General features: G+C 41.5%; 3 protein-coding genes across 3 annotated transcripts in view; all 3 read right to left on the reverse strand.

The window, feature by feature from the left end:
- The window catches only part of LOC134304385 (NACHT, LRR and PYD domains-containing protein 3-like), a 92,582-nt gene that overhangs the window by 28,274 nt on the left and 43,700 nt on the right, over positions 1–20,608 (reverse strand). The gene's annotated exons all lie outside the window — the stretch shown is intronic.
- Positions 12,055–14,424, reverse strand: LOC134304390 (uncharacterized). Its single transcript, XM_062989996.1, has 7 exons — positions 14,218–14,424; positions 13,419–13,674; positions 13,222–13,298; positions 13,024–13,096; positions 12,788–12,922; positions 12,551–12,692; positions 12,055–12,109 (listed from the first exon to the last, which is right to left on the reverse strand). The coding sequence occupies exons 1-7, from the start codon at positions 14,422–14,424 to the stop codon at positions 12,055–12,057; spliced, it is 945 nt and encodes a 314-aa protein (XP_062846066.1).
- LOC134304391 (NLR family CARD domain-containing protein 3-like) overlaps positions 20,374–20,608 on the reverse strand; it is a 45,629-nt gene continuing 45,394 nt past the window's right edge. Inside the window, exon 9 of the mRNA XM_062989998.1 lies at positions 20,374–20,608. This exon is cut by the window's right edge and continues 576 nt beyond it. The gene's annotated coding sequence lies outside the window, so the exon portion shown is untranslated.

The raw sequence follows: 20,608 nt of genomic DNA on the forward strand, positions 1-20,608 counted from the left end.
GATTTGGAGAAGAGGGCACAGAAAGCAGAGGCAGCGTATATGGCTTTAACCTGTTATGGTGAACCACCTGAACATGTTCCCCTAGGTCCATAGGGTTAGTAATGGTGTAGGTTAGGCCGAATTCCTCACCTGACTCCATCACCTGTGTAACCTGATAAGGGCCCTTCCAATGTGGTGCCAACTTAGTATGACTCTCTGTGGGATTATTTAACCAAACCAAACTACCCACTACATACGGACGGTGCCGGACCCCTTCATCACAGTACACTTTCTGACGTTCTCGAGCCTCAGCCAAATTTAGCCTAGTCGTCCCAAAGGCCCTCTCAAGCCGCTGCACCAGAGATGATATGAATTGGGGGTGGGACCCGAGCCCCTGAGACCCCAGCAACGTGGATGGTACCAGCACATCAACAGGAACCCGTGCCTCACGGCCATGCATCAGGAAGAAAGGGCTGAAATGAGTGCTGCTGTGTTTGGACGTGTTGTAAGCGAAAGCAGTCTGTTTAAAAAAATTGTCCCACTCACCCCCACAAGAAAGCAGCTGCTTGGCTAACTGATCAATCAGCGTTCTGTTATGGTGCTCCACCATGCCATCTGACTTGGGATTATAGGCTGTGGTGCGGGTTTTCTTAATCCCTAACAACCGACAGAGCCCTTGAATTACCTCCGCCTCAAACTGACGGCCCTGATCGCTATGCAAGGTTTCTGGAACACCGTGTAACAGAACATAGTCATCAAATAGACATTGGGCCACTGATTGTGCTGTCTGGTTTGAGAGTGCGTACAGATTTACAAACTTGGTAAAGTGGTCCTCCACCACAAGAACATACCTATTACCCTTGGATGTCACTGGCAGCTCTAGAATGTCCGCAGCCACCCTTTGCAGAGGCCGACTAACAGGCAACACCCCCATAGGTGCCCGATGTTGTGGCACAGGGGATTTACGCGTCTGACAAGCCTCGCAATGTTCACACCAGCGCCTAATGTCACGTAGCATGGAAGGCCAGTAGCATGTTTGTCGTGCTTTTTCCCACAAACGCTCAGCTGAGAAATGGGCAAAAACAGGTCCACCATGTAGGTGTTGGAGCAGTTGGGGCACCAGGACCTGGGGAATTACTACCTGCACTTGCTGCTCGCCTGTTGGAGACCCACGCACGGTACGACACAACAACCCGTCAACAATAGACAGACGACTAAATTTTGTCCACAGTTTTCGAAGGTTGAGAGAACCTCCTTGTACCCGCCGACGTGGTGGATGCCCAACACCTCTCTCAATCCAGGCTAACACTCTGGTAATATCCGGGTCCTCCCGCTGTAATGAGCCTATTTCTGAGCCGTCATGGGAAAGTGAATAAATCAAACTTCTGTCCAAACCTGGTTCTGCATCAGCCAAGTGACAGTGTGGGCTGTCTTCCACAGAATGTACCAGTCATCTGCTCCTTCAATGTTGGTCTGTCTGGAGTCAGAGGACGGCGAGACAGTGCATCCGCATTCATGTGGCGGGAACCATCTTTATGGACCATGACCCAGTTAAATGGGTCCAGCTCCAGCACCCATCGGCCTCGTCGCCCAGTTGGGTCATTATCGATGCTCATGTTTCGCAAGCCCAGCAGAGGGCGATGATCCGTAATGATGGTAAATTTGGACAGCCCCACATAATGTTTAAACTCTCGGACAGCCCAGACAACAGCCCAGAGTTCCCTATCAAAAGTGGACCACCGCTTTTGCACTTGAGTGAGTGTCTGGCTGGCGTAGGCCACAACATGTTCTCTCCCATTGATGTCCTGTGCTAACACCGCCCCCACAGATTCCTTAGAGGCATCTGTGTGAATTTTAAAAGGGATAGAAAAGTTGGGTAATGTCACCAGAGGAGCAGAGGTGAGCACCCCTTTAAGGTACTCAAATGCAGCAGCACACTCCCCAGTCCATACAAATGGCACATTTTTCCCTGCTAAGTGGTGCAAAGGCGCTGCATGCTTGGCAAAATTTTTCACAAAACGCCGGTAATATGAGCACAATCCCACAAAAGCCCTGACTTCAGAAGGGCAGCTAGGAGTGGGCCAGGACTTTACCTTCTCTGTGTTCTTAGGGTCTGGTTTAAGACCGTGACTAGAGACTACATGGCCTAGGAATGCCACCTGATCTCTCACAAGGTGACATTTCTTGGCATTCAGTTTCAACCCGGCCGATTGGATCCGTAAAAAAACTTCCTCCAGATGCCTAAGATGATCCTCAAATGTATGGCTATAGATCAATATGTCGTCTAAATATACCATACATATGTGCCATGGTAGCCCCCTGAGAATCAGCTCCATCATCCTTTGAAAAGTTGCAGGTGAGTTAGTAAGACCCATTGGCATAGATAGACCAGTAGTAAAGGCGGTTTTCTCTCTGTCCTCCTCCGCCATTTCCACCTGCCAGTAGCCGTTGGAGAAGTCGAGCGTACTAAACCAGGCGGAGCCAGCAAGAGCATTAAGGCTGTCATCTACCCTGGGCAAAGGATGGGAATCTTTGATAGTAACGGAGTTAAGTCGCCTATAATCAATGCAAAACCTCCAATCGCCCCCTTTCTTCTTTACGAGGACTACTGGAGAGGCCCAAGGACTGCAGCTCTTGTTAGGATTTTTGGAACATAACATCATTATTAAACATAAATTCAACGTGAGAAGTTTTACGGCATTTCCCCACGTGGCTCTTTGTCTGGTAGGTGCACTCAAAATGGCGCCTACCATGTTCCCTCGTTAGGGACCCTCCAGATGTCTGTCGTAGGGGGGTGGAGGGGCGGAGCCCTGGGCTTGTTTAGCACATTTCATTGGCTCCACCAGCAGTGAAGGAGGAGGAGCCTAGCTTAGTTTAAAAAACTGCGCGCTCAGACGCACGGGGTTCTTTTTTGGCTGGCGATCATCTGGATTGCAGGAGAAAAGGAGCGCCGATCGGCTTAGCTCTGACATATATTCACAGATCATTTCTTATATTTAATAAAGTGTTTTTGAAGAGTACTTCCTGGATTCTCCGACTGCTTCTTCAGGGCCTCTCGACAAAAAGATTCGTCGTAACACTCTCCTCAATGACACCATCTGCCAGCAGACCAGCCACCTGACGCTCAATCTCAGCCTGCTTTTCTGGCACGCTGCTTGACTGGGGGTTGATTCCCTGTCCTAATGTGGTGTTTTACAAGTTTGCATCTGGCCGCATTCCCATCACAGACATTGAAAACCCCTGAAAACTTTTTAAGAAGTGTTGTTAGTTGCGCACGCTGCTGGGTTGTAATGGGCGACTCATCCAATGTGACAGGAAGGGAGTCGGATGGTAAAATCCCCATATCTGCCTCCCCTGGCTGGTAAAGTGGCGCCAGTTCTGCATCCTTAATGTGGTAAAGCTCCCCTAAGTGCACCCCTTTTTTTCAGTACTATGCCCTCTGTCGTTGGATTCAGCACACGGGCCACCGAGGCACCATCCTTGACACTGGTAACTATGTGTGCAATCACTACCCCAGTAGTCTCGGGTACATTAGCCTCTAAGTAACCCTCGAAAGTGACCGATGTCATATCAGAAGTGCTAGGAGCGTATACGTTAACTGGCACTAGCGTCTCACTAAGGGGAGGTACAGTAACTGTTAGGGCCAGAGAAACATTACAGCACTCAGGAACCATTTCCGCACTCCGCAAAAAGGGCACCTGAGTGTCCCACAGTTTTAGAACCCCCATGTCCAAATCTAGCTTAGCATGATTTCTCACCAGAAAATCCAGGCCTAACAGTACTGCCTGAGTAGATTCCCTAAGAACATGGAACATGTGTTGCCACATCATTGACCCCAGCCTAAAAGTCACATTCATAGTACCCAACGTGTCCAACATCTGTCCATTCACAGCACGGGAGCCTACATAGGTTTTGATTAACGGCCGGCTACGCAGAGCAGGGACTGACATACGAAATGCTGCGCCAATAAGTGAAACAGAAGCCCCTGAATCTACTAGCATTAACACTTCATTTCCTTCCACCACCCCTCTTACATAGGATGTAGGATTATCAGTGCTCCCTTCACAAAAATCAACATTAACCGTGTCTGTTGGGACGTGCTGAATTGACTGGCCCCTTAGTGTAGAAGCTGACGTCTGGGCCTTGACATCAGCTACCGCCCGTTTCCCTGCTGAGTGGCACCGCGATCACGTTGAGGTGACTGGAAACGCACAGAACGGTGTGTCTGATCTTCCTCCCCACGAGAGCGCCACCCAGGACTTGGGCTCCGCCGACCCGCTGCCCTAGAAAAGGATGGCTGCACTTGGTCCTGATGCCGAATGTCTGAGCTGTAATCAGTCTTACGCTGGGTTTGGCGGTCTGGCGACCGGCCCCTTTGTTGATCTGGACTCACCCAAGACTGACATCCCCGTTCGTTGCAGCTGCAGGTGCACCAGGAACGAGAAGGTGAACGAAAACCACGCCTGTTCTCAGCACCGAACGCTGTGGTCTGTAACCTCCTGTTTACCTCCAGCATCTCCTTCATTTCCAGTCGTAATGTAAACAAATCCTCACTAAGCTTATCAACCGCTCTCCTCAGACCACTGCTCTCAGACACTGAATGTACAGTCATTGGTTCTCTAGCAATGTGATTGTCAGTGTAGGCAGTCACACAGTCAGCTCTTAAGGACTCCCTGGCATTTTCACATCGTCCTGCTATAATCAGGGCCTCCTCCAAATCAGTTGCACCTTGCTCGTAGCATTTGGCTCTGAGTGATGGGTCCAGTCCTGCCGAAATTTTTCTTGTCTCTGCACCACATCACCATACTCTGGGAATGCCTCCTGCACCAATCTGTTAATGTCTGCAGCATAGACTTCCAGACTCTCGTTAGGAACCCGCAAACGGGCAGCCAAGTTAGCTTTGAAACGGTCCAAAAACTGTTTCTGCCCGAAAGCCTCGTTTAGTCTCTCCTTAACTGCAGTATAATCTGATTGCACCCCGGCAGGAAAACTGTCCCAAAGTAAAAACGCAGCTTGACCCAGTCGTGTAGGAAGAATTCTTACTAGCTCGTAGTCATATTCAGTAGCACCCTCAGTTAGCGCTCTGACTGCAACTTCCAGCTGTCTCGCCCAGCTGAGAAAGCTCTGCTTCCCGTCTCCAGTAAATGGAGCAGGTAGTTCTATTTTTAATCCACCGTGTGAAACGCTGTTTCTGCCGCTTCCAGGGCTGCACTTAAACGCGCCGATATCGTCCATCCACATGTTGGAGCGCGCGCACGTATGAGCTAAAAAGCTAACTACACTGAAGAAGCTAACTGCATCTAACAGCATAAAACGCGACCGCGCACTGTTACACAGAAGTCCGAAACGCGTAAGAAAGAAACACCGCTGCCACCAATGTAACCGAGCTTTCTAGAGGGTTCGTTTAACCACATAAAAGTTAGTAACAGAATGAGCGCACACGGACACAGAGTGAACATGAACCAGCACGAACTTTTACTTTCTTCTTCTCTCCTCCTTTTCACACAAAAACAATAACATTTTACAGCGCCCCAAAAGGGCATTCAATATAACCCATTCTTACATAAAAGTCTTCTACACTACTATCACTTTAAATACTATATATAGATATGCTAGCGTCAATTATCATTAAAGACCTCATGAAAACTTATTTCTTACGTATGCACATCTAATGCATCTATAAATGTTGATCAATTAAACAAGACAAGAAAATAAGAATCGTAAAGTGTTTATAAAGTAATTTTCTTACCTGTTCATTCAATCTGTTCACTTGTTAAAGCGATGAGAAATTCGGTGTACTGCCATCTTTGCATGGTGGCGCTCCGACCAATGAGATGCGGCGATATACTTGATTGACAGCGCTTGTAGCCAATCACAGCTCTAGAAGCCAAACCGAAGCCCAGCCAATCAGCGGTCGCAAATCTTAACACTGAGGATACACAGGGGCAATACCAGGACCCAGAGCCGTAGATAGAGAGAGTTGCGACACTCCTTGATCTCGCCGCCACGCGGTCACGTGGTTCATGTAACCCTCCGATAGTTCCAAACAAACCCAGCACTGTCATGTTCTCATATGGGACAGGCAGCAGTAAATGAAATATTAAACAGTAAATAATAAACATTTGTACAATTTCTGGGTATCTTCACCTGCCTTTACATTTACTGCATCTGCTTTAATGTCAATTTGGTATATGAAGTGGAAGATTGATGTTTATAATGACTTAATAGGTCGTTCTTGTTAACACACAGTACATTATATTAGCATACATTACATCATGCGATATCATTAAGTAGTTTAAACAGTTTTTTATGTTTTGTTTTTTACATAAACTAATCTCCCTTCACTTTCCTGAGGATTCATAATAATAATCATTTTGGTTAAACACTAAGCCATGTGGCTGGATTCATAAGGTTTACCTGCACTAAATGAACAGGTTCATAAACACACTACCGCACCTTTAACATTATAGTGCAGGTACATGACATAGCATTCATTCATCTATTTCATGAGTAAGTAATAATTTATTTCTACATGTAATACATGAATTAATTCATAATTAATATGCACTAGTTCATTTTGTCTAATGTATGTGGTGGACAAGGTACACAAACCATGCAGCTGAGTTGAAGTAGAGATATCCAAGGTAAAATATTACTCCAGTAAAAGTAGTAGTAAAAGTAAAAATACCTCCACTAAAGTACTAAACTAAATTTACCTTCAAATGTACTTAAGTATGAAAGTAAAAGTATAATGATTTATTATGGCTCTGATGTTTTATTATCATTTCTGTAACAAGACTCTTGATTAATCAACTTTTAATTAATCAATTTTAGGTGAAAAGACTCGTGTCAATAATTTAGCTTAGCTGACTAAGCTAAATTCAGTTATATCTATTAATTAAGATAAACATGTAACATTTAGTGCTGAGCAAATGCTAAACAATAACAGTATTAAGTATATTAATGACATTAAATTCATTATTTTTTTTAAAACAAAGCAACAAACAGCTAAAAATGTTTGATAAGTAGTGGAAATGAATGAGGCTCTATGGGTTGTTTGGAACTATACAGAGCTCCACAACCCGGAAGCTGGGCAGAAAAAATGTCCCGCCCCCTTTCCAACGGTTCCCTATGGGAGTGTCGCCACTCTGTTCTCTCTACCGCTCTGCCAGGACCGGGCTACAGGGGGCGAGTGAGTGAGTTTGAGGTTAACACTGTGTTAAGCGGTTTTCATGGTTTTCTGGTGTATTGGGACATCGCTTCAAAATGTGAGCGGGAGTCTCTCTCACTTAGGGGCAGGGCTGGACTGGGAACAAAATTCAGCCCTGGACTTTTTTCTTCACCAGCCCACTACAAGCACATCGCGCCACACATATCACCCCCTACTCAAATGTTAGATGATTGATATTAATAGTTTTCATCTATCTTACCACTAAAGTTATTAACTCACTATAATAAAAATTAAAATAATAAAAACATAACTACAAACAATTATATATATTTCCAACTTTCCTTTGGGATTAATAGTTCTATCCATCTATCACACACATAAAATTTACAATTTCTTCAATGGTTCTATTGGATTTCCCCATCCTGTTTCATTAAACCGCAAGAAATAAAATTAAACCTTTCTTTCATTAAACCTTTAACACTGGTAAATATGCTTTTTTCGCACTTTTATTCACACGTGATTCACGTTTGTTCCAAATTAGTGCATTGCTCCGATGAGCAAAGAAATAAATCGCATGTGTAAATACTTTACATGTTGACAAGGGAAATTAACCATGTGAGCTATGCACATAATCACTCTAAAAAATGTCCTGAACAGCTGCATTTTCCTTTCTGTATTATAGAGGACAAGATAGTGTTTACTTTTTCTGAAGAGCAGAGACTAATGGTACCGTCTCAAATTATATCCACCGCCCTATGTAGTGCACTTGGACATGACATCATAGAACTTTTACAAAAATCGTCCTTAAAACGGCTGCTTTAAAGCCCCTGATATCCAACAGTAGCTTAGATAACTACTTATTAATCATTCAGTGACTTGTAAAAGAAATGTTTTGTACTGTTAGAAATGTTTTGTACTGTTAGGAAGTACCCTAAGTAGGGCATAGGCGACATTTGAGATGGGCCCACAGTCTCTTCTTAAACGGCGTTACTAACGAAGCAGAGGCTCTGAACTCTAACTTTTCCTTTTCTGCTCTTTGGCTATGCTGTAGTTCCTCACTGCCAAACAGGTTGTCCAGTTTCCTGCACTTTTCTGCATCTGCTTGCAGCTTTTTCTGTGTTTTATCACGGGCTTTTTCTGCTTACGCTTTTTCGACCCTTTCTCCATCTCGCACTCATTCTGGTGGTTGTGATTACGGTTTATCCTGGGGGAGGGACATTTCTGTGATTGGCCAATAAATATGCAGTGAGAATACTGTGGTGGGCCAATGCACACATCAGGATTATTATTCAGGAATATTTAAAACAGAATTTAGTTTTCACTCTCTCAGCGGCCCACATACGGAACAGCCCACCGGGAAAACTCCCGACCCTCCCGATGGCCAGTCCATCCCTGCTTAGGGGAGAGCATCTACGGTGCAGGAATTATGAGGACACCGCTCCTGTCCTCATAATCCCAAATGTCCTGCTAATGTCGGTACGTATTCAGGTGAAAAGTCCTTGTAAAGCACAAAAAACAACGTACACACACATACATACACACACATACACACATACATACACACACACACACACACACACACTCATACACACCACACACACACACACACATACACACACCACACACACACACACACACACTCATACACACACACATACACACACCACACACATACATACACACACACACACACACACACACACACAATTCATTTCTTTTAATAAAAACACAGATTAAAATAAATGACAGAAATAAAATATTAAGCTTCATGACTTTACATGTTCCACACACAAATGTACAGTGGTGCTTGAAAGTTTGTGAACCCTTTAGAATTTTCTATATTTCTGCATACATTTGACCTAAAACATCATCGGATTTTCACACAAGTCCTAAAAGTAGATAAAGAGAACCCAGTTAAACAAATGAGACAAAAATATTATACTTGGTCATTTATTTATTGAGGAAAATGATCCAATATTACATATTTGTGAGTGGCAAAAGTATGTGAACCTCTAGGATTTGCAGTTAATTTGAAGGTGAAATTAGAGTCAGGTGTTTTCAATCAATGGGATGACGATCAGGTGTGAGTGGTGCCCTGTTTTATTTAAAGAACAGGGATCTATCAAAGTCTGCTCTTCACATCACATGTTTGTGGTAGTGTATCATGGCACGAACAAAGGAGATTTCTGAGGACCTCAGAAAAAGAGTTGTTGATGCTCATCAGGCTGGAAAAGGTTACAAAACCATCTCTAAAGAGTTTGGACTCCACCAATCCCCAGTCAGACAGATTGTGTACAAATGGAGGAAATTCAAGACCATTGTTACCCTCCCCAGGAGTGGTCGAGCAACAAAGATCACTACAAGAGCAAGGCGTGTAATAGGTCACAAAGGACCCCAGGGTAACTTCTAAGCAACTGAAAGCCTCTCTCACATTGGCTAATGTTAATGTTCATGAGTCCACCATCAGGAGAACACTGAACAACAATGGTGTGCATGGCAGGGTTGCAAGGAGAAAGCCACTGCTCTCCAAAAAGAACATTGCTGCTCGTCTGCAGTTTGCTACAGATCACGTGGACGAGCCAGAAGGCTACTGGAAGAATGTTTTGTGGACGGATGAGACCAGAATAGAACTTTTTGGTTTAAATGAAAAGCGTTATGTTTGGAGAAAGGAAAACACTGCATTCCAGCATATGAACCTTATCCCATCTGTGAAACATGGTGGTGGTAGTATCATGGTTTGGGCCTGTTTTGCTGCATCTGGGCCAGGACAGCTTGCCATCATTGATGGAACAATGAATTCTGAATGATATCAGAGAATTCTTAAGGAAAATGTCAGGACATCTGTCCATGAACTGAATCTGAAGAGAAGGTGAGTCATGCAGCAAGACAACGACCCTGAACACACAAGTCGTTCTGCAAAGAATGGTTAAAGAATAAAGTTCATGTTTTGGAATGGCCAAGTCAAAGTCCTGACCTTAATCCAATGGAAATGTTGTGGAAGGACCTGAAGCGAGCAGTTAATGTGAGGAAACTCACCAACATCCCAGAGTTGAAGCTGTTCTGTACGGAGGAATGGGCTGAAATTCCTACAAGCCGGTGTGCAGGACTGATCAACAGTTACCGGAAACGTTTAGTTGCAGTTATTGCTGCAGGCGGGGCAGGGGGGGGTCACACCAGATACTGAAAGCAAAGGTTCACATACTTTTGCCACTCACAAATATGTAATATTGGATCATTTTCCTCAATAATTAAATGACCAAGTACAATATTTTTGTGTCATTTGTTTAACTGGGTTCTCTTTATCTACTTTTAGGACTTGTGTGAAAATCTGATGATGTTTTAGGTCAGAAATATAGAAAATTCTAAAGGGTTCACAAACTTTCAAGCACCACTGCACATTAATTCATTTTCATATTTGTACCACCTCTTTATCCTGGTCAGGGTCGTGGTGGATGCAGCTTCACTGAGCACAATACAGAAACACAAAGGCAGGAAACATCCTGAACAGTACACCAGTCCACTACAGGGCACACACACACACACACACACACACACACACACACACACACACACACACACACACACACACACACACACACACTCACACTTAGAGATATTTAGTAGCTCCGGTTGACCTGACTGCTAGGATTAGAACCCAAACCCTTCCTGCTGTGAGGCAACAGCGTTACCCCCCACTGCACCACCACACGACTCCACAAATATACACAAATATAGAAAATATTCTCCTGTTTCAGTATCTGGCTTCACCTGCCATCACTCTGACTGCAGTCTAATGAGAGGATGGTTCAGACTGCACTACACTATACAACCAAAAGTATGTGGACACGTCTCAGTTCAGGTGTTTCAGACACACATTTCACCACAGAAACTCAGATGAATGATTTGAAAAATACAGGACTGATAATACACATCTACAAATAAACACAGAAAGGACAGAAGATAAAGAAGATGAATAAATAACCCGAACAAAGCTAGGTACCTATCTTACCATGAGAGTGACCAATGGGTAAACATGGCGTTAAACAACAAACAAACAAATGAACAGCAGCTGTGTGTGTTTGTGTTTATGAGTGATGATGTGTGTTGTAAGTGTTTGTGGCAGATTTTGATGCCTTGATGACCGATATTGGAGGCTCCCATTTAAAGCAATGTGGTTCAATGTCAGCCATTTTTACAGTCATGATGGATGACAGAGTTCCATCCAGAGCCAACGCATTCCTGGTTTTGGTTTTATTAAGCCCCATCATGGAAAAAACCCTCTCTGCATCTGCATTTGAGTGAGGCAGAACTAATACCAGTTTGGCTATTGTAGACGGCCTCGGAAATCTGCTCATACCAGTCACCTTTAAAAAGAAATGAACCAAGGAAGTCTGATTCCACTCCTACATATTTCTGCAGTTATTAAGCTGCTCATGTCAGTGGGTGTGTGCTGAATATTTCTTCCCCTGTTCTTCAGTGAGCTCATATCCCCCCAGAAAGCCTCAATGTCAAACATGGCTGGATCTTGGGGTACAGGGATGTCCATTAACTGGTAGTCCAGGAACTCCTCACTCAGCTGATCATGCTCTTGGGGTCCATGGTATGGAAGCAGTTCAGGAAACCTAAAGAACACAATGTGTACTGAACTAGAAGAAACAAATGTTTTTTCAACTGTGATCAAACTTCACGATCTATTCAGAATGTTAAACCCTTACCGTTCCACAAAGTATGCAGCATCATTCACTTCACACTCAGTCCTCTGCTGGACGCCAACAAACCTGGCATGTTTCAGCAGGGTCTCTCTCAGGGGTAGTTTCACAATAGCATACTCAACTGCCCCTATCAGAAATGCCAGCGCTGCCTGATGGAACCTCTCCACTTGCTGTGGCGTGATATCTCCTGCATCAAGGAGCCTGCTGAGCGTTGCTCGGGTTGTAAACCCAATATTCTGCTTCTGTCCTACCAGAGACATAAATCAAAGACTTAAACCTCAGAAAGGTACATTGACAATAATAGTCATGGACGACTCCCACATTTCCCAATGTTCATACTCCTCTTAAAGTATATACTATATCCCTTCACATCAGTGACATCCTCATAACTGAATGAGCCATTTGTGGTCAGTGGGTGGAGAGTTGATGTATTTGCTTATGGAACACTTGGGGAGCATTACCTGGCAGTTGGTTGGATGGATCCTTGTAGTGGATCTCATCCACCGCTCGGCTCTGCGGCGCTTCGACTTTCAAAAACCTTCCACACAACTTGCGAATGAACTCGGTCATCTACAAAGTTGCATTTCAGTAAAGATTTTGAATTAAATTTGCACAAAATAGTATCAGCAAATGAAAAATGGCCAATGGTCATTACTGGCAGAAACACAGCTTAACCCTCCTGTTTTACCTCTTCATAGAGAAGGAAGATTGAGGATTTCTCTCTCTGAAGGAGAAGGCTGGCAACGTTGCATGATAGAAGAGCAGGTAGACCTCTGTCAGTGGGTTACAGAATGCATCCACCAGCCTTCTGAACCTTGGTTGTTTCTCATCTAAAAATTGAAAAGCACACATTGTACATAGTATACATTTACATAGCAATCTCCTGAAGAACCTTGCATTCATGTCAGTGAAATATGCAACCTACTTGACGACTTGAAATAGCTGGTGAGTGGCTCATATTGCTGTAGAATCCGTGTCAAACACCGCTCCAGGCTCAGCCAACGAATGGAAATACGCTGAAGTATCTCCATATAGTCGTATTCGTGCAACTCACAGAATTCTGTGATGAGAATGTAACATTACGTTTCAGTCTACTGAGAATCTTCTGCAGGCCATTCACACTATACTGCTGCTGATTCAATCACAAAGCTGTTAGGTAACCTTTACGGTTCGTACTGCCTCTAAACCAGTGCCCAACATCCACTGCAAGATCTTCGGGGTCAAATCCAGTCACCTACAATACATTATGTTTCATAATCACAGCATTTTGATCACAGATTAATGACACTACAGCATAACCAGCTATTTAAATTTTACATTAGGTTTAACATACAGGTTATCGAGAGGATATAAACTTACTTCCAAAAATCTCTGTCTGTGAACAACAGCCTTGCCGTCAAACACTCTGACCGTGAGGGGGTTCATTTTCTCTCGTCCTACGATGACAAGGTGCGAGCAGTACGTTACAAGCATTACATACACCCCACACCCAAATGTTGTGTAAAGAAATAAATACTGAAAAATGAGAAAGTGTCAACTGGCTGTCAAAATAACACCTGTATCATTGGATCCATCTATTATTAGAGTGAAGGGATTGGTCTTCATCTTGGTGACCAGCTCCTCCCTAAAATGCGGTGCCACAGCTTCGTTTATCATGCACGTTGTTTTTGTGCTGGCACATTTGTAATGCTGTGCTGTGACAGAGTCCTTGAAGCAATCCCTGAACAATGGACTGAAATGTTCCTCCATGGCAAATGGAACATCGTGCTGCACCACGGCCACAGCAGCCACTTTAACTTCAGCTCTTCTTGTCTGTACCAGAAAACAATGATAACCATGTTATCAGCAGAGGGGTCAAATTTATTTGTACAGCTAATTTCATATGGTAAACACAGACTCCATGTACTTTAAAAGTGTGATATCAGCTACCCCGTCATTGTTCATAATCACTGTGACTGAATTACAAAAAACTAACTTTTATAAATGGATGGCAGAAATAATGAAAAACAAGATTTCATGTGTTAGTAAGCATCTCAGCTGCATGTGCTTCTATACCTTGGCCTCTTGTGTAGTCATGCCACCAACAGTAACTGCGGGATAAAACCGAGCAATCCCGCTTGTGGACTGCGGTGCCTGCTCTTTAGACTGGTGTCCTTTGCTCCTAATATGTCGCTGCACATCTGCTACACCTTGATGGGCACATGAGTTTTCCTGTCTGCAGATTGAGCACCAGTAGTAGGAGCTGGTGGTGCCTACACTAATGAATGGCCATTTTGCCGTCCACTCACTTTTAAAAGTGCTCCTATAGGTGGCAGCTCCAGTTAAGGCCGTTTTTTTCATTGTTATTTCTCTGACCTCCACACTCTCTTCTTCAGTCGCCTCCTTACTCTCTTCCACTGTCACTTCTTCAGTCTCCACTCTCACTATCTCCCCTAACGTCTCCCTTGCTGTCTCAAACACGGCCTCTTCCACCGGTAGGCCTACCTCATCTGACCCGGAAACCTTTTTTGATGGCTGAGCCGCCCAAAACGAAAGAATACTCTTCTGTTTCTTCCCTGACATCTTGAAATCTGAATAAACGACACAAACTGTAAAAAACAGGCAAACGTTCCTCTGTTCATCCTCTTTAGGCCAACTATTCAAACGAACACTTTAACTGCTCTGTAAAATGTAATACGTTGGCTTTACTTAAAAAAAAAAAATGCAAATTAAGTAAGCTCAAGTACAGTAAACTCAGTAAAATAACTGTACAACACTTAAATTAACTTATTTATTGTAAGTAAGCAATACTTAAACAACTTTATTAATTTTGATGTAAAATACTTTATTGTATTTATTGTGAGTGTGCAACACCTAAATCAACTTGTTTATTGTTACGTAAAGTGCATCAACACAACTGAGAACACTCATAAGGTTGATGTAGCAATATTACATTTATTATTAAATGAATGAATGAATAAAACATTACAGCAATAATGATTATCAAGCCAAGCTCAGGATTATCTTCACTCAGAATGGTCAGCACACCCACCATGACAGATGCTAACATATCATCTCTCACCGTACCCTGCAAAGAAACCATGAATTTACCATGAATAGTCATCAAACCAGGAGTATATAGGTATAGAAGTATATAGTATATATAACCTATAGAACAGAGGTCACTAACAGGCGGACCGCGGTCCGGGTCCGGACCCAGAAGCTGTCCCATACGGACCCGGACCTACAACCAAAACAGAAAGTTATGATTTGAAACCTGACGGAGCGCTTCTATTGTAACCGGCGCAGCTTCTGTAGTCTTTACGGTAGCGGTTTAGCGGATGAGAAAACGCACAGACCAATCACGTGACACCACTCAGCCAATCAAGTCTGTGCATTCCAGCCGGTAAACACAGCGACTCTACAGTGCAGACAGACGAGAGTTAGAGGCGAGTTACATGTGAAGAGACGGTGGAAAGAAAAAGAAAGAAAAAGAAAGATAGTGAACGTAGAAAAGACGAAGGGAGAGATACAGACGACTGTGCAGGAGAAAGTTGAGAAAAGACGAGTGAGACAGGAGATAAATGGCGCTCTCCAAAAAAGAAACGTGTACAGCGACAATACAGCATTTAATCCCTGATGGAGAGACTCATCTCTGTTCTTACTTCCCACTGGAGCACAGATTATTTTTATTTTCTCTTCATTTGATAAGAGAAAGGTTTGATAAGGTGGGGCGGTCCGGGTCCTCTCTGTGTGGAGTTTGCATGTTCTCCCCGTGTCCGCATGGGTTTACTTCGGTGCTCCGGTTTCCTCCCACAGTCCAAATACGTGCAAGTGAGGTGAATTGGAGACACTAAATTGTCCATGACTGTTCAATATAACCTTGTGAACTGATGAATCTTGGGTAATGAGTAACTACCGTTCCTGTCATGAATGTAACCAAAGTGTAAAACATGACGTTATAATCCTAATAAACAAACATTAGATTTGACAGTCAGTTATTGATTACATGCAGATGTTGATACAACTACTAGTGATAGCTCAGTGGTGAAGGTACTGGACTAGTAAACAGAAGGTTGCCGGTTCAAACCCCGCCACCACCAAGTTGCCACTGTTGGGTCCTTGAGCAAGGCCCTTAATCCTCAATTGCTCATTGTGTAAGTCGCTTTGGATAAAAGCTTCTGCTAAATGCTGAAAATATCAATATATATCTATATCTATGTATCTGTATCTATATATAGTTAAACATTCCGGACCTTTGCTTCAAGACATTTTCTCTAACTGGACCTTGTAAAATTTTAGTTGAATACCCCTGCTATAGAACAAGCCATGCTGTTCGGGTTGCCAAATCCACTCAGATTCATTTATGTTTCCTCTTTGATTTTACGCTGCACATCAGCGCACAAACTTTGATCTCTCGCTACATGTTGATGTGTATTTTTGGACGTGGTATCATTAAACCCCTCGTCACTTCTCACGTGTGTTTCTGTAAAAGAAAAATGTAGTTTGGGAGACTGTGATTCCAGTCAGTGATGGATGGTGTAGATGTGAAACCCCCTTATTCCCGATCAGTCGTGCAGTGTGAACTGTACAGCGACCCGGCCAATCAGAAAGTCTCAAATCAGGCGCTTAGCAACCCCTTAGCAACGCCAACTCAAAATCTGATTGGTTACTGTATCAGTTTCATTGCCGTTTATTTTAGGCTCGAGGCGCCGCGCTACTGATTTTGAAGCCTTAAGGCGGATTTCTTTCACCCTGGCAACACATGACGACTGAAATCTGATTGGATAATAGCTCTAGTATAAATATACACGCAACCAATAGAACATCTATGAAAGAAAGAAAACAGACTATTTAGAATTAATTGATAAATCTTCATGGAAACATATATTAAAACATAAGTCAGTCATTCTGACAGTGTTTAGGCCAGCAGAGAAGGCGTTTCTAATAAAAGTACCTGGGTGCTAAACATAACCATTCACCGTGATGTAACTGTACGCTAACTTTCATCACAACTACAAAGCACATAAACCTGACGCTGACTACACAACGGTGCACCAGTTTACCATCAAATAATCATAATAATTACTTACCAGATCAGTGTTCCACAAGTATCACGGTAATCCCGACAATTATATAAGCGACCTGCAGTTCCCCCGCGGCTCGTCCAGAAATGTTCCAACTGCTGTTTAGTGACAGATAGATGTCCGAAGTGCGCATGTCCAAATTAGGTTCATACAGAAACTTGTTTTTTTTAACTGAATTTAAATTAAGAATATTGAGTAAGAAAACTTTTTCAACCACAAATTACAGATAACTTATTTAAAACGAGTGTTAATAACAAGTTGATGAAAACTGAGTTAGGCACACTCATCATATCTAATTAAATGAAGTGTTAAGACTTAGTGTGGCAGGTATAGGCCTTATACAAAGAGCAGAAAAACTATAGTAACTAATGAAAGATTAAAATAAATCAAGATATTACCTGATGATTCTGACGCTTCTCTTCCACCTCCAGCTCGTATTCAGAGCATAGGTTACGTCACTTTTTCATACCTCCCCCAGCAACAAGAAATTCTATTTTCTGATTGGCTGAGAAATTCTATTTTCTGATTGGCCGATAGGTCGCTAATACAAGAAAGCGGTATGAGAGCAGAGTAATCTGTCTGACTCGTGTGAAGGATAGATTATAGATAGATTATAGATAGATTATATTATAGATAGATTATATTATAGATAGATTATGGATAGATTATATTATAGATAGATTATAGATAGATTATAGATAGATTATATTATAGATAGATTATATTATAGATAGATTATATTATAAATAGATTATATTATAGATAGATTATAGATAGATTATATTATAGATAGATTATAGATAGATTATATTATAGATAGATTATAGATAGATTATAGATAGATTATAGATAGATTATATTATAGATAGATTATATTATAGATAGATTATAGATAGATTATAGATTATATTATAGATATATTATATTATAGATAGATTATAGATAGATTATAGATAGATTATATTATAGATAGATTATATTATAGATAGATTATATTATAGATAGATTATAGATAGATTATAGATAGATTATTTTATAGATAGATTATAGATAGATTATATTATAGATAGATTATAGATAGATTATATTATAGATAGATTATAGATAGATTATAGATAGATTATATTATAGATAGATTATAGATAGATTAAAGATAGATTATATTATAGATAGATTATATTATAGATAGATTATAGATAGATTATAGATAGATTATATTATAGATAGATTATATTATAGATAGATTATAGGCAAGGCAAGGCAAGGCAAGTTTATTTGTATAGCACCTTTCATACACAGTGGCAATTCAAAGTGCTTTACATAAGGAAAAATTAAAAATTAAAAGCATTAAAACATTCCTGAGATCTAGAACCTCAGCAAGACTTCTTGCAAACATTTAGTTACAATTAAAAACATGAAATTCAAACAAGAGAGATAAAAATTAAGAACTTGAAAAATTAAAAGAAAATATTGTAAAATATACCCTACAATTTGGTAAATACGAAATTAAAACAAGAGAAATAAGCAAATAAAACATAAAAACTAAAAGAAAATATAGTAAAATATACCTTACAGTTTAGAGAATATGGAATTAAAACAAGACTAAAAGAAATATGGTAAAATGAGGGTAATAGTAAAAATATCGAGCTCAATCATAGGCACAAGAAAAAAGAAAAGTTTTTAACCTGGATTTAAAGATTTCTATGTTTGAGGAACATCTAATATCTCCTGGCAGTCTGTTCCAGTTATATGCAGCCCAACAACTAAATGCTGCTTCACCATGTTTAGTTTGGACTCTGGGCTCTACTAGCTGACCTGAGTCCATGGATCTAAGAGATCTACTGGGTTTATATTCTCTGAACATTTCTGAGATGTATTCTGGGCCGAACCCATTCAGTGATTTATAGACCAGTAGCAGCACCTTAAATTCTATTCTGTAACTAACCGGAAGCCAGTGTAGAGATTTTAGAACTGGAGTGATGTGCTCAGTTCTCTTTGTCTTGGTTAAAACTCTTGCAGCAGCGTTCTGAATGAGCTGTAACTGTTTAATGGTCTTTTTGGGAAGTCCAGTTAAGAGACCATTACAATAGTCCACCCTACTGGAGATAAAAGCATGGATCAGCTTCTCTAGGTCTTGTTGGCACACTAGACCCTTGATTTTGGCTATATTTCTAAGATGGTAGAAGGCTGTTTTGGTGATGGTTTTAATATGGCTGGTGAATGTAAGATCTGAGTCTATTAGAACGCCAAGATTTCGGACTTGGTCTTTGGTTTTTAGAGCCCGGGAACTGAGGTGTTCAATGACACTAGACCTCTTTTCTTTGTTGCCAAACACGACAATCTCTGTTTTGTCCTTATTTAACTGTAAAAAATTCTGGCTCATCCATTTATTGATGTCCTCTAAACACTGACACAGTGAATCTATTGGGCTGTAATCATCTGGTGAGAGAGCCAGATATATCTGTGTGTCATCTGCATAACTATGGTAATCAATGTTGTTAGCCTGTAGCATTTGGCCTAATGGCAGCATATAAAGATTGAACAGGAGAGGTCCGAGAACTGATCCCTGGGGGATTCCACATGTCATAGCCACTCTGTCAGATTCATAGCTGCCAATAGTGACAAAGTAACTGCGGTCTTTTAAGTAAGACCTGAACCAATTAAGGACTGTTCCGGAAAGTCCAACCCAGTTTTCCAACCTGTCCAGCAGTATTCTATGATCTACAGTGTCAAAGGCTGCACTAAGATCCAGTAAAACCAGAACTGATATTTTACCTGAGTCAGTATTCAGCCGTAGATCATTTACCACTTTTATGAGAGCCGTTTCAGTGCTGTGGTGAGCTCGAAAGCCTGACTGAAATTTGTCAAAATAACCACTGGAATTCAAAAAACTGCTGACTTGATTGTAGACAACTTTCTCAATGATCTTAGCTATGAAAGGAAGATTTGAGATCGGCCTGTAGTTGTTTAACACAGACGCATCCAGAGTTCTCTTTTTTAGGAATGGCTTAATAGCAGCTGTTTTCAGTGACTTTGGGAAAACGCCTGATTCTAGTGAGCCATTAACTATTTGTTGCAAATCAGTTTTTACAGAGTTAAAAATAGTTTTAAAAAAGTAAGTCATTCCTGAATAAAATCTTCACATTTAAACTCTAAGTGACACATTAAAGACGTTTCCTCTAATGCAGGAGTAAAATTTATTCATTCTGGTACAAGAGTGAATCTGGAACTGCCGTCTACATCCGACCAGTCAGTCTCTCTTATTAACACCAGTTTCATTACATAGCAACAGAGAGAAAACAGCGTCTACAATCAACCTACAATCAGATCTAAACCTGCTGTAATAACTGTACTACTGTTTATAACTCAACATTTATTCACTATTATTCATTTCTACTGTTATTGATAAGAGAACTAACTATACAGAGAGGGGCGATTCAGATCAAGTTCATTTTTATAAATCCTTTACTTTAATTATACAAATCAATTCTCCAGCATGACAGAATAAAATGAAGGTTACTTTACATACTCAATAAAAAAGCACTAGCATTACAGCGTTACATATTGAATTTACTGTGAAGAGTAAATAAAACCAACAAACAGCTCGTAGTGCAGCTGTAAAAGAATCAGATTAGTATGTTCTCCAGAACATTTCCTACTCTCATATTTCTAGGTTATGT

Source organism: Trichomycterus rosablanca (genome assembly GCF_030014385.1).
Source record: "Trichomycterus rosablanca isolate fTriRos1 chromosome 3 unlocalized genomic scaffold, fTriRos1.hap1 SUPER_3_unloc_1, whole genome shotgun sequence".
Taxonomy (NCBI): Eukaryota; Metazoa; Chordata; class Actinopteri; order Siluriformes; family Trichomycteridae; genus Trichomycterus; species Trichomycterus rosablanca.